Here is a 13,018-nt window from a genome sequence, read left to right on the forward strand (position 1 = left end):
TGGGAAACACAAGCATGCATGTGAATAATCCTTCATAATTTTCAAAGCACCCTCCCTTGCATTAATTGAGCACCTGTTGTGTACAAAGGAAAGAACCACCCCTATATTGAGTACCGTCTGGATGAGGCCAGAACCACATGTTTCTCAGGTACTTGGCTACATGGAGGTGTGAACGTAAATGTGAAGATCCCTGTGTGTTTTCAGGGCATTTTGTAGTTTGCTTAGGAAACAAAACAAATGTGTATTTAGCACCTGCTGTATACCTGGGCCTGTGCTTGCTGCCTTAAGGACTCTGTGCCCAGCAAGCCTCTCTACGATCATCCCAGGGCGGGGTGGGGTCTTCCGAGTGTCTCAGGTCAGACCCCAAGGCAGTCCCTGCCCCTCTCAGGACCCTCGTCTGCAAGATGGGGTGGGAAGGTACGCAGTCTTGAAAGGTTGAGGAAGGAATAGACACACATAGTAGGTGCTCAACAAAAATACATTTTCTTTTTCACTTTGGAAGATTTCAAATACACCCCAAAATCAAGAGAAGGTACATTAGTTCCCTCGGCTGTCATAATAAAGTACTACAGACTGGATGACTGAGAAATTTATTCTCAGTCTGGGGGCTGGAAGTTTCTGGTCAAGGTGTCAGCAGGGCCGCACTCTCCCTGAACACACCAGGGAGGGATTCGTTCTAGGTCTCTCTCCCAGCTTCTGGGTAGTGCCTTGGCTTGTGGCAGTGTCATTCCAGTATTTGTGTGGCCTCCTCCCTCTGTGCATGTCTGTGTCCAAATTTCTCCTTTTTATAAAGACACCAGTGATATTGGACTAGGGGCCACCCTGCTCCAGTGTGACCTTATCTTAAGTAATCACATGTCCAGCAACCCTGTCTCCAAATAAGGTCCTATTTGTAGTTACTGGGGGTTAGGACTTGAACATGTGAATTTGGGGGAGACACAGTTCAGCTCATAACGGAAGGGTACAGCGCCCCATGTCCCTACTCAGATTCCACATCCACCAACACTCGACCGATCCTGTTTCCTCCCTGTCCTCTCCGTCCCTTCCCCGCCCACTGGAGGATTCGAAGGAAATCCCAGGCATTGTATCATTTCATTTATAAGAAGGAAAATATTTTTAAATAGCAGATATAGTCAGTGTTCAATAAATGAACGTTTTTTTAACATAGGTGTGCCTGTGGGAGCTCAGGAAATGTTGTTTGTCTTAACAGTGGTGGCTGTAGGCTTGTTACACGGCCTTCGTGTTAGAAGGTGTGGCTGTACCTGGTAGCTATACCAAAGTATTGTTTTTTTTCCACAGCTGGTGTACACAGTAGTTGCTCAAGAAACACCTCTTATTTTTAAAAAGCAGCAGGTGCACAGAATTGTTTCTTTATAGAGGCGAGGTACACAGTAGGTGCCAAAGAGACGGCTCATCCAACAACTTGGATATACACAGTGCATTTTCTAGAAATTTATTTTTAAGCAGCAGAGGTGCATGAAAATATGACTTTATATAAAGATAGAGCGTGTGAATCTACCGCTTAGCAAATCATTTATATATTTAAGCAAGAAAACTTAAAACAGCAGCATACATGGTAAGTGTGCAAGTTTAATGGATGCACTTCTGAGGTACACAGAATTATTTCTGTACACAACAGGTGCTCAAGATATGTTCATTTTTCAACTTGGGATGTCAACAACGGGTGCTTGCAAAATGTTACGATAATGGACATAAGTACAAACATACACTGTATGTGCCCCCCCCAGCAGGTGATCAGGAGATGTTTTAATGCAGTTGGCAGATGCTGTGATTCTGAGGAATTTTGTTTTACGCAGTCGAGTATATAGTAGGTACTCAACAGCAACACCAGATACACCCAGTAGGTGCACAGAGACGTTTGCCAAATTTGTAATATTTCCCAAGACCCATTGGTTCTTGTGATGATGTGGCTGTGCAATGGAAGTGCCTTCCACTCCCCTGGGGGGGTCTGGCCTGCCCAGAGTGGAGCCAAGTTCAAGGGCAGCAGGAGGTACCAAGTGCCGGGGCCCCCAGCCCTGAGCGCGCTGCCTGCCCGCCCACAGCCTGCTCATCACCTCGCTTGGCCACATCAAGCTGACCGACTTCGGCCTGTCCAAGATCGGGCTCATGAGCATGGCCACCAACCTCTACGAGGGCCACATCGAGAAGGACACCAGGGAGTTCGTGGACAAGCAGGTGGGCGGGTGGGCAGGAGCCCTGGGTGCTGGGCCCCCTTTGTCTGGAATCTGACCCTGGAACCTGGCAAGACTCGGCTGCGAAAAGGAGAAATGAAAATGCCCCCTGTAATTCTACCCACCCCTTATTCCCAGCCTGGCCCCGGCCTCTCAGGTTCTCCTGAGGACCCTCCCAAGCTGGGGGCCACCTTCAGTTTCCCTGTTCCGCCTGGCCCAGGTGTGCGGGACCCCGGAGTACATCGCGCCCGAGGTGATCTTCCGCCAGGGCTATGGCAAGCCGGTGGACTGGTGGGCCATGGGCATCATCCTCTACGAGTTCCTGGTGGGCTGCGTGCCCTTCTTTGGAGACACCCCTGAGGAACTCTTTGGCCAGGTGGTCAGTGGTGCGTTCTCCATCCTCTGTCACCCCAGGTTTGAGTCTCGGCCACACGGGGGCTCTTCCCTAGCTACGCTAGCGAGGGGAGCAGCCCCATGTGTGGATAGGGCACCTACGATATGCCTGGCCCACGCTGGGCACTGGGGACATGCGCAGGGGCAAAGTAGACAGCCCTTGTGGTCCCCACAGTCCAGCAGGCAAGACAGACAGCGAGGTACAGAAGCAAATTTTGGAGCAATTAGAGGCCAAAAATGCCAAGAGGGAGAAGCAGACCGAAGGGAGGGGGCACGGTGCTGGGGGCGCTGCAGTAAATGGCAAGTTGTGGAGGCCTCCGAGATGACTTGTGAGCAAAGACCTGAAGGAGTGAGAGGGAGCCACAGACAGAGAAGAGGGGAAGGTGCTCTGGACAGAGGGTGCAGCCAGAGCAAAGGCTGTGAGGGGGGACGGATTCTGGTGTGTGGAAGGACCAAGGGAGGCTAATGGGTCGGAGCACAGTGAGTGAGGGGCAGTAGTGGGAGGGGCGTGGCAGGACTATCCCACCCCCCTCACTCCCTCCCCTCATTGTAGATGAGATCCTGTGGCCAGAGGGGGAGGAGGCCCTTCCAGCGGACGCCCAAGACCTCATCACCAGGCTGCTCCGGCAGAACCCACTGGACCGTCTGGGCACTGGTATGTATGGGGCCTGCGGCAAACAAAAGCTCTACTTGAAAGGCTGCATGAAGGAGGGGGACTTGGGGCTGGGGTTTTGAAAGGTGCACAGGCGTTTGCCAGGCATTAACTTAAGACCTTGAAGGAAGAGCAGGTAGCTGGGTCTGGTACAGACCGGGGACACTGAGGCTGAGTGAGTATGTGAGCCTGTAAGATCACCAGGGGCTGTGTCCTAAGGTCCTCAAAGGCCCCGCCCCATGGCTCCCACTGTCCCAGTTTTCCCAGCCACTTAATGAATGGTTAAGGAACTATTTGATACGTGCAGCCAGCCATTACCATGGCCACTGCAGGTCATGTTCTGATGAAACTTGGCCATGGGAGAGAATGGTCGGGGCTGAGGTCGTGGAACCTTCAGTCAGCTCTGCTCCATGGAAGCACGTGGAAAGGGCCCAGGAAGGAAGCCCTTCTAAGTCTCGGGGGTTTCTGCGGATGGTGGGATCTCAACATCCAGGAGAGGGAAGAGCAGGGTCTGGGTTCGAGCCCTAGCTCAATTCTCTGGGCTCTTCAGTGGCTGCTGGCTTCCCCTCCCATCTTTCTGGTTCTGTGTTAGCCAAGTTTTGGTCCCCCATGGGCCCAGGGGGCCACGAGGTTGGGGACCCACAGAACTCCACTGGGCGTGTCTGCAGGTGGCACCCATGAGGTGAAGCAGCACCCCTTCTTCTGGACACTGGACTGGGCTGGTCTCCTGCGACACAAGGCCGAGTTTGTGCCACAGCTCGAAGCCGAGGATGACACCAGCTACTTCGATAGTGAGTGGGGGTTCTGGGAGGGGAGGGTTGTCTGCTAGGGTCTCCGCCCGGGCTCGGCGCCTCACCCTGGACCTGGAACTTGCGACTTCTGGAGCTTTCTGAGAAGCTAGGGCAGGTCTGCCCTCCCCACTCCCGCTGGGATTTCTTGTACTTCTGGGTTCACGAGGCACGGCACCCCCTCAAATTGTGGGAGGGGAAATCAAGGCACTGAGTGTGGCAGACCCTTGCCTGGGGTCTTCTAGCATGTTCCACCTCCCAGCACGGAGCCCTGTATCACACAGGAGGGTGGGGCGCCTTGCTGAGCTTTTGTGGAGGGGTCCCCTCAGATACTTCCGTGGGTTCTCCCCACTCAGGGTTCTGGGCAAACACAGCAAAGGCCCTCATTGTCCAGCGCCTCTTCCAGAACTTGTTGTGTGGTCTTGGGCATGTCAGAGGTCCTCTCTGAGGGTCTGTTTCCTCTTCTGTAAAGTGAGGAACATACTTTATGTTTCAGGTACACAATTTTCCTAATTCTGGATAACCTGTTTCAAGAGTAAGAATACTAAGGCTCAAACACAAAAATTCCCAGCAATGGTCCCAAAGCGTTTAGGGACATGGCTGGGATGGATTCTCCGTACTCACTCTGCTGCTCAAGCCTCTTGTGGTCCCTAAATGCAGTGGGTGTGGTCCCACCTCGCAGCCTTCAGCCTTCCGCCTTTGCCCTGGTGGTGGCCCTTGCCACACTTGCCCTCCCCCGTTATCCACCCCCTAACCCCCCCCCCCCCCGCAGCCCTCACCGCCACCTCACACGGGCTGCATGTGCCTCTCGTCCCGCAGCGCGATCAGAACGGTACCGGCATCTGGGCTCTGAGGATGATGAGACCAACGACGAGGAGTCGTCCACAGAGATCCCCCAGTTCTCCTCCTGCTCCCACCGGTTTAGTAAGGTGGGGGCCGGGCTCGAGATACAACTAGTGCTCAGGAAATATCGTGAGATGTTTAGTTATTTGCATGTTTTATCGTGGTAAAATACGCACAACATAAACTATACTGCATTAGCCATTGTAGAGAGTACAATTCAGTGACATTTAGCACGTTTAAACAGTATTGTGCCATCTTCACCAGAATCATTCTGGAACATTTCTATCACCCCCAAGGGAGACCTTGTCCACCTCATGAGCAGTCACTCCCCATCCCCCCTCCTCCAGCCCCTGACAACTACCAGTCTGCTTTCTGTCCCTATGGATTTGCCTCTTCTGAACATTTCATGTAGATGGCATCACATACTAGATGGGCTTTTATGTCTGGCTTTTCTCACTCAGCATGTTTTCTAGGTGCATCATGTTATAGCGTGTGTTAGCGCTTCATTCCTTCGTGCGGCCGAGTAACGATTCCGTCATGTGGATGGACCACATTGTGTTTATCCTGCATCAGCTAGCTGATGGACATTTGGGTTGTTGCCACTTGTTGGCTATTGTAACTAGAACTATGCTGGGTGTCATTTTATAGCTTCGCAAGTTTACATTAAGTTCCTTCCTTTGTTTATAATTGGATAAAAAAACCCTCTGCACTACTTGTGGGCCTGGGCAGGGTATCGTAGTCAGCGACAGAAACCCTGGCTGTGGCCCCCGTTGGTGGCTGGGCCCCTCTGAGCCTCCGTTTCTCACCTGTACAGTAGGCTACAGACTCTGCTGTCTTTAGGCACATGCTGAGTAAGGATTTAAGGAAGTGAATCACAGGGAAGCGGGTGGGTTGACCTTCCTCCACCAGCCCAGTGCATGTAGGAAGCGGGTGTGGCTCCTGTCTCCGTTGTTTTTACTGTTGTTTTTTATTACTTCCCAGGTCTACAGCAGCTCTGAGTTCCTAGCTGTGCAACCTACCCCTACCTTTGCTGAACGGAGCTTTAGTGAGGATCGGGAAGAAGGGTGGGAACGCAGTGAGGGGGAGTATGGCCCCCGGCAGAGCACTGACGTCCGGTAGGTGGACTGGGCAGTATAAGCAGATCCAGCTTCCAAGCCTGCTAGGAGGTGGAACCACAAAATCTAACATTGGAAAGAGCTTCCCAGTGGCCCAGTAGAAAAGGGTCAAACATTGGCCAACCTGTCAGTCCCCTGCCTCCCTGGCCCCTATCATCACTCCCTTTGGCTTTGCACTCCTAACCACACCCAACATAAAACAGCCATGCACCATCATACTGTTTCGCTTCTGCTCTACTGTTCCTTCTGTCCAGAATACCCTCTGCTCATGAACTTCTATTCATCTTTCAAAGTCCAGACTCAACAGAAATAATCAATGTCAGCTAGAGGATGGACATTGGAAGCTGGGTTTTAAAAGATGAATGAGAATTCTCCGGATAGACAGAGAACAGAGCAAGCAGAGAGAACTCACACTCTATTTACACATTTCCCTGACTCTAGGCTGAGACTTAAGTTGTGGCTACTGGGGATGACTGCGTGTCCTGGAGTGAGGGCACTTAGCAAGTGTGACTTGGGCTCTTCCCTTTCAGGCTGAGGTCCTGGACGTCCTCTAGTTCCTCCTGCCACTCATCCTCTTCCCAGCCTGAGCGGGGACCCAGCCCATCTCTCCTGAGCACCATCAGCCTGGACACGATGCCCAAGTTTGCCTTCTCATCAGAGGATGAGGGAGCCAGCCTAGGCCCTGTGGGCCCCAAGAAGCCCGTCTTCATTCTGGGAGAGCCTGACCCGCCACCAGCCGCCACCCCAGTGATGCCCAAGTCCTCAAGCCTCTCTGGTAGGTGATGTCCAGCGTGGGAAGGGTGGTATTGTGGAAAGTTTCCCAGGGGAAGGGCTATTTGAGATGGGTTTTGAGGATGAGTAGAAGTTCTAAAGGGAACATTGACTTTTCTAATAAAATCTTTAAGATAGGAAAGGCCAGGGCTCTAGAGAGGCTTCAGGCCTCAGCTTGGCCCCCAAGGAGCCCCCAGCTTCATTGGGTCAGGATGGGACTAGAGAGATGGACAGGACTGAGGGCTTCCAAGAGAGTAGCTAGGGGTCTGATGGGTGGAGAGAAGACTTTCTGGAGGAGAGGAATTGAAGAGTGGAGCTTTCCAGGGAGAGCAATGCAGGAAGGTTTTGCAGGAAGAAGGAACTGCCTGGACAAAGGCCAGGAGGCTGGACTGTGTCCACGCCGACCTTGCCTCCTGAGGACAGAGGGGCCGAGTGGTGAGATGGGAGTGCCAGACTGACCCCCTCACCCTGTAAACCCCCTAGCCGATCCCGCCGCCCTCAGCCATGCACGCCTACGGAGCAACAGCACTGGTGCCCGACAGTCCACACCCAGGGCCTTGGATGCCGGCCGGGGCCGCCGCCTTGGGGGCCCACGAGACCCAGCCCCCGAGAAGTCTAGGGCTTCCCCCAGTGGGGGCCGGGTGCCCAAGTCGGCCTCAGTGTCTGCCCTGTCACTCATCATCACCGCCGGTAATGCCCATGGCCCAGCCTCATCTCTGCTTAATATAACCATGGGTGGGGTCCATGTCCATTTTAACCACGAGGTGGGGTCTGCTTTGGCTGGGGTGTCTGGAAGGGGTCCTTCAAGGTCATGTAGGGCCTGAGCCCCAGAAAAGGGGAAGGAGCTGGGCGCAAGGAGATCTTGGGAACTGCATGCCTAGCACAGAACACTACATGTGCAAAGGTCCGGCGGGGGGACCACACTTAGGGGCATGGGAGCAGCAGTGAAGCAGCTGGAGTGGTCGGCGCGGTGGGAGGGGAAGGTGCCCTATGGGGAGGTGCACTAGGGAGTGACCCCTCCCCCGAACCTTCATTCCTGCAGATGATGGCAGTGGTGGCCCCCTCATGAGCCCCCTGTCCCCACGTTCATTGTCCTCAAACCCGTCGTCCCGTGACTCATCTCCCAGCCGAGACCCGTCCCCTGTGTGTGGCAGCCTGCGGCCCCCCATTATCATCCACAGCTCTGGCAAGAAGTATGGCTTCAGCCTGCGGGCCATCCGCGTCTACATGGGCGACAGTGACATCTACACTGTACACCATGTCGTCTGGGTGAGCTGGCCTGGGGGGGGATGGGGGGGGACAGCCTGACCTGGTCTGAGGCTGGCTCTGGCCTGGTGAGGTGTGTTTTCTAGTCTGTGAGGTTTGGGGGCCCAGGGCAGGGAGCTCATGCCCTCTGTGCCTTTGCCATCAGTTATGGGAAGGGGTTTGGGCAAGAGGGACAAGGCCGGATAGAGACCCTAAATGGGCATGAAGCTTATACCCCCTGCTGGCAGGCGCACAGTGGGTGAGTTGTCCTTCGTCCCCCAGTCCAGGGCTCTGCCCGTCCTCTCCCCTCTGGTCAGTCTCTGAACAGCACCCAAGGTCAGGGAAACTGAGTCAGCATGCGTGGCAGCAGCTTGATGGGGTCTCCTGCTGTTGGACCCTGGCCTGGCTGCTGACCTTGCCATTTCCCCCCAGAGCGTGGAGGAGGGGAGCCCCGCCCAGGAGGCGGGACTGCAAGCCGGAGACCTCATCACGCATATCAATGGGGAGTCTGTCCTGGGGCTGGTACACATGGACGTTGTGGAGCTGCTGCTGAAGGTGCCACTCCCACTCAGTGCTCCCAGGACCCCCACCCCCTGCCCTCCCTCTGGGCTTCCAGGACCCCCACACTCCCTCTTGGCCTCTGCTGCTGATTCTCCATGGGTCTCCCCTCTACCCACACTGTTCCACACTCATGCCAACTCCAGGCCTGGCACCCCTCTCCCCTCAGCCTAGAATGTGCTTCTTTCTTTGGCCCCTAATAGCACCCTTCAGAGCCACTCCCCCAGGAAAACCTTCCTGATCCTGTGGGGCTGTACCATCTGTGCCTCCCTCCCACCAGGAGTCCTTGGGGGCTGAGACCTGAGGGTGGGGACACAGGATAAGGCAGGCCCCTGGTTGGGTAGCTCCTGGGACCAGCAGGTGGGGGGACAGGTTATTGGATGGGTACATGGATGGCGGGCATGTATCTTTGACACAGTGAGCGGGGAGTCGTTAGGTGACACCTGGATAGATAGGACCTGGGGCTTTGAAGGACGGATAGGAAGTGGGTGGGTGGGGGCTCATGGGATGGAAGCACAGAGGCATCCCCTCACCGTCGTGCCTACAGAGCAACAACAAGATTGCCCTCCGGACCACGGCCCTGGAGAACACATCCATTAAGGTGGGCCCCGCCCGGAAGAATGTAGCCAAGGGCCGCATGGCACGCAGGAGCAAGCGGAGCCGCCGACGGGAGACACAGGACCGGTAAGCAGCCAGGGAGTGTGGAAGGGGGACCTTTCTCAGCTGCGGTGGGGGGCCTCTAGGGGCGGGATCCTGAAGCACCCTGGGTTCTCACCCACAGGCGGAAGTCACTCTTCAAGAAGATCTCAAAACAGTCCTCCGTGCTACACACCAGCCGCAGCTTTTCCTCTGGCCTCCACCACTCCCTGTCATCCAACGAGAGCCTCCCAGGCTCGCCCACCCACAGCCTCTCCCCCAGCCCCACCACACCCTGCCGCAGCCCAGCTCCTGATGCCCCAGCAGGTGGGTGCACCTAGGGCTGCCCAGGAAGAGAGCAGGCAGATGGGAGGATAGAATGACGCTATGGAAGAAACAGATGACCACAGATGACTGGAAGGGCTTTTCCAGTTGTCTGGAGTCTAAGAGGCAACGTGGGGGCAGGAGGGCTGAGGGGCAGAGACAGGTACAGGGAAAGGGAAGGGTATGCCCAGCAGAGGGAACATCATGAGCAAAGGATTCTAGACAGGAGGGATGTGAAAGCTGGGGGAAAACTGAAGAGGGGCCATTGGGGAATGGATCAAGCCCAAGAGCTGAGATTCAACTGGCAGGGAGGGGGCCGTGGGGAGCTATGGACGTTGTGTGAGCCAGAGAGGGCATGGCAAGATTGTTCTGGGGCAGGAAAGGATGGTGATTTGGTCCAACACTGAGGTCCCCCAGTCTGTGAGGGGGACAGGCTGAGGCAACCCAGAGGAGACGCAGGGCTACTCCCCCCTCCCCCTGGGAACCCCAGCTGCTGTCTCTCCCTCTTGCCCACCCTGACCTTGTAAAGCAAGTGGGATCTGTGCCATCTCTTTCTTCCTCATACCAGAGGTCCTCTGGGACGGAGGCCTAGGAGTGGGGAGGTGAGGAGGAAGGGCCCTTGTTGGATAACTTTGGGGGCCCATGAGTGGATGGCTCATTGTATGGAAGGATGGACTGTGAATGGGTATCTTTGGCCCAATGAGTGGTGGGTTACTAGGTGAGAAGTGGGCGAATCAAAGCTAGGGCTTTGATAGATGAATAGGAGTTCACCACATCTAAGCTAAGGGAACAGCCTATGCAAACAGGAAGCAGGAAAAGCAGGCATGATAGGTGGCTGCAGGGAAATATGTGGGCTTTGGCAGGTGCAGTCAGTCCCAAGGCCCCAGTTCGAGGCTGGGGACGTGAGGCCGGTGGCCCTGACCTTCTCCTGTCACCCACAGAAACTGCATCCCCACCCAGTGCATCTCCGAACTCTAGCAGCCCTGCCTCTCCAGCCACTGCTAGCCACACCCGCCCCAGTTCCCTGCACGGCCTGGCTGCCAAGCTAGGGCCACCCCGTCCCAAGGCTGGCCGCCGCAAGTCCACCAGCAGCATCCCGCCCTCCCCGCTGGCCTGCCCACCCGTGCCTGCACCCCCACCCCGCTCACCCTCACCCCTGCCGGGGCACCCACCCACACCTGCCTGGTCCCCAAGTTTGCGCCGGGGCCAGTCAGCTGACAAGCTGGGTGCAGGGGAGCGGCTGGACGGGGAGCCGGGTCGTCGCAGCCGCGGGCCAGACTCTGAGCTGGTGGTCATGCGACGGCTGCATCTGTCCGAGCGCCGAGACTCCTTCAAGAAGCAGGAGGCTGTGCAGGAGGTGAGCTTTGACGAGCCACCAGAGGAGGCCGCCGGGTTACCTGCTGTGGTGCCCCAGATTGCAGTGGAGGGTGCCGAGGCTGTACCTGAAGCCCTGGGACCTGCAGCGAAGGACTGATCCTTCCTACCTGGCCTCCCCCCGGCCTGGAAGTCATGCGGTTTTTAGTGTGCAAGGTTTTTCAAGTCAAGTGGCACCTGGATGGAGACTGAGCCACTAGCTTGTGTCACCCAGAAGGCAGGAAGCCATCATGGTCCTTGCTGGAAGGTGCAGTCAAGCGCCTCCCTCGTGTTCTGGTACCGATCCGTCAGGGGCTATAAGGCAGGAATGGGAGGTGATGGTGGCACTGTAAATAGCAGCAAATCCCTGCAACTAATTTATTACTTTTTATAAGCGATGGCCAGACAGAGCTGCCCCTGTGACAGCAGCTGCCCAGGGCCTGCCCCATGCAGACCCTGCCCCCAGGGCTCTAAAGGAAGCACTTTGGACAAGTCACATGTGTTCGTATTTTCTTGTTGTTCTGTACTTTTAAAGTTTTCTGTGTGTTACTTGATCCCATCATTGACCCAAGACCCACCGATTTGAAGGGTTGCAGCCCAGCTCAATTGTCTGGGCCCGGTTTAGATGTGACCCGGAGGATCTGTAATCGATTCCCTTCCACCACAAAACAAAGTCATCTTCATGATGGACTGGATGCTGACGGCTGCTTCCCACCATGGTAACCTCCATCCGTAGTCCAGCCTGGCTAGAATCTGCCTCCAGTCCTGTGGGTTTAGGGGATATGGAAACTGGGGCTTTGATAGATCACCAGATCTAGGCAAAGGATCACCCACTCCACAGGTTGACACTAATGCCCCAGGAGGCACAGGCCTCAAAGGGCACTGCCAGGGCAGGAGAAGAAGATCCCCCTTGAACAAGATTTCACATATTTGATGCCCACCAGGGTTAAATGTGGACCATGATGTTTGAAACATCATGGTTCCCTCGATATGTTAGAGCCTCCCTGGGATGAAATTCGAGTGAGAAAACCCAACGGGGGTGGGAGGGGAGGCAGTGAGGCCCGAGTTTGAATCTTGGCTTCACTCTTTGGCTCTGGGAAAATGGCTTTCCCACTCTGTGCCTGAGTTTCCTTATGTTTACAAAACTAATCCCAATGACGATTAAGCACTTACTGTGTGCCAAGCGCTTTTACTTGTGGCTTCTCCCTCAGCTGGCCTTGAGAAGCCTGGAGGTGGTATCGTCACCCCCATTTTACAGACAAATAGCTGAGACCTGGTGTGGGTGGAGAGTCATGCAGCCAGGCCTTCTTGTGGGCCTTGTCAAGGGAACTTGAATGCAGAGTCTGGTATCAGATACAGCTGACTCCAGCCAGCCTGTGATGTTATGTGAACCACAGGGGCATCTCAGAGCCTTTAGCGTTTCCCATTTAGAGGTGGCTGGCAAGATTGCTGTGCCCCACATGGTAATGGCACTTTCCAAATACTGCAGCCCTATCTGCATCCCTCCCCCCGGCCCAGCATTGCCTGGTGTTGGAGCTAGACCAAGGCTATGCATGACTTGCTCCCTTCTTCCATCCCGGAGCTGACAGTGAATAAAATCCACATTGACAAACAGGAGGTCCAGTGTCTGGATTTGTGAAGGGACAAAAAAAGAGTAAGGAAAGAGTGAAGGGAGCGGGGTGAAAACAGACCCTCGGCTCAAAGTCATTTGAAATGGGTTTTGAAGGCTGCACAGGAGTTCATCACTGAGATTCTCTGGTCCTGGCCTCCTGCTGCCTTCTCTCTGTGAGTACCCATCCTTGGCTATACCCTTAAAAGCTTCATCCAGACACCCATCTGGGGCTCTCGGCTGTGTTAATAAAAAATTGATAAACCATTTTTGTGTCCTTTCTATACCCGCTTGGGCTGTGTCCCTAAAAGTTCCCTGGTCCCCACCCGACCGAGCGTTCGGTTACTTCCGGAGTTCTAGTTCGAGTCAGAAACCTTTGGCCACGCCCCCACTTGACAGTCTTCGGCTACTTCCGGAAACAGTCGTCTGCATCTGGTCCCGAGTTGGGCGTGTTCTAGCAGTGGCAGGGCCGGAGTTCTTTCAGCTGCTTCCGGACGCTCAGGGCTGCCATGGAAACGCCTTCAACCCTGGCTCCTCGG

General features: G+C 55.1%; 1 protein-coding gene across 13 annotated transcripts in view; it reads left to right on the forward strand.

The window, feature by feature from the left end:
* The window catches only part of MAST3 (microtubule associated serine/threonine kinase 3), a 35,647-nt gene extending 22,901 nt beyond the window's left edge, over positions 1–12,746 (forward strand). For all 13 annotated transcript variants that reach the window (XM_033135077.1, XM_033135079.1, XM_033135068.1 and 10 more), the window contains 13 exons: positions 2,064–2,196; positions 2,413–2,578; positions 3,139–3,240; positions 3,906–4,028; positions 4,845–4,954; positions 5,850–5,983; positions 6,514–6,758; positions 7,238–7,444; positions 7,797–8,023; positions 8,432–8,554; positions 9,105–9,241; positions 9,339–9,520; positions 10,459–12,746. In XM_033135077.1, coding sequence (XP_032990968.1) covers positions 2,064–2,196; positions 2,413–2,578; positions 3,139–3,240; positions 3,906–4,028; positions 4,845–4,954; positions 5,850–5,983; positions 6,514–6,758; positions 7,238–7,444; positions 7,797–8,023; positions 8,432–8,554; positions 9,105–9,241; positions 9,339–9,520; positions 10,459–10,991 — 2,422 coding nt within the window. In that variant the 3' untranslated portion in view covers positions 10,992–12,746. The remainder of the gene's footprint in view (positions 1–2,063; positions 2,197–2,412; positions 2,579–3,138; positions 3,241–3,905; positions 4,029–4,844; positions 4,955–5,849; positions 5,984–6,513; positions 6,759–7,237; positions 7,445–7,796; positions 8,024–8,431; positions 8,555–9,104; positions 9,242–9,338; positions 9,521–10,458) is intronic.
* Positions 12,747–13,018: the final 272 nt, after the last annotated feature.

The sequence above is a fragment of the Rhinolophus ferrumequinum genome, chromosome 18 (genome assembly GCF_004115265.2).
Source record: "Rhinolophus ferrumequinum isolate MPI-CBG mRhiFer1 chromosome 18, mRhiFer1_v1.p, whole genome shotgun sequence".
Lineage (NCBI taxonomy): Eukaryota > Metazoa > Chordata > Mammalia > Chiroptera > Rhinolophidae > Rhinolophus > Rhinolophus ferrumequinum.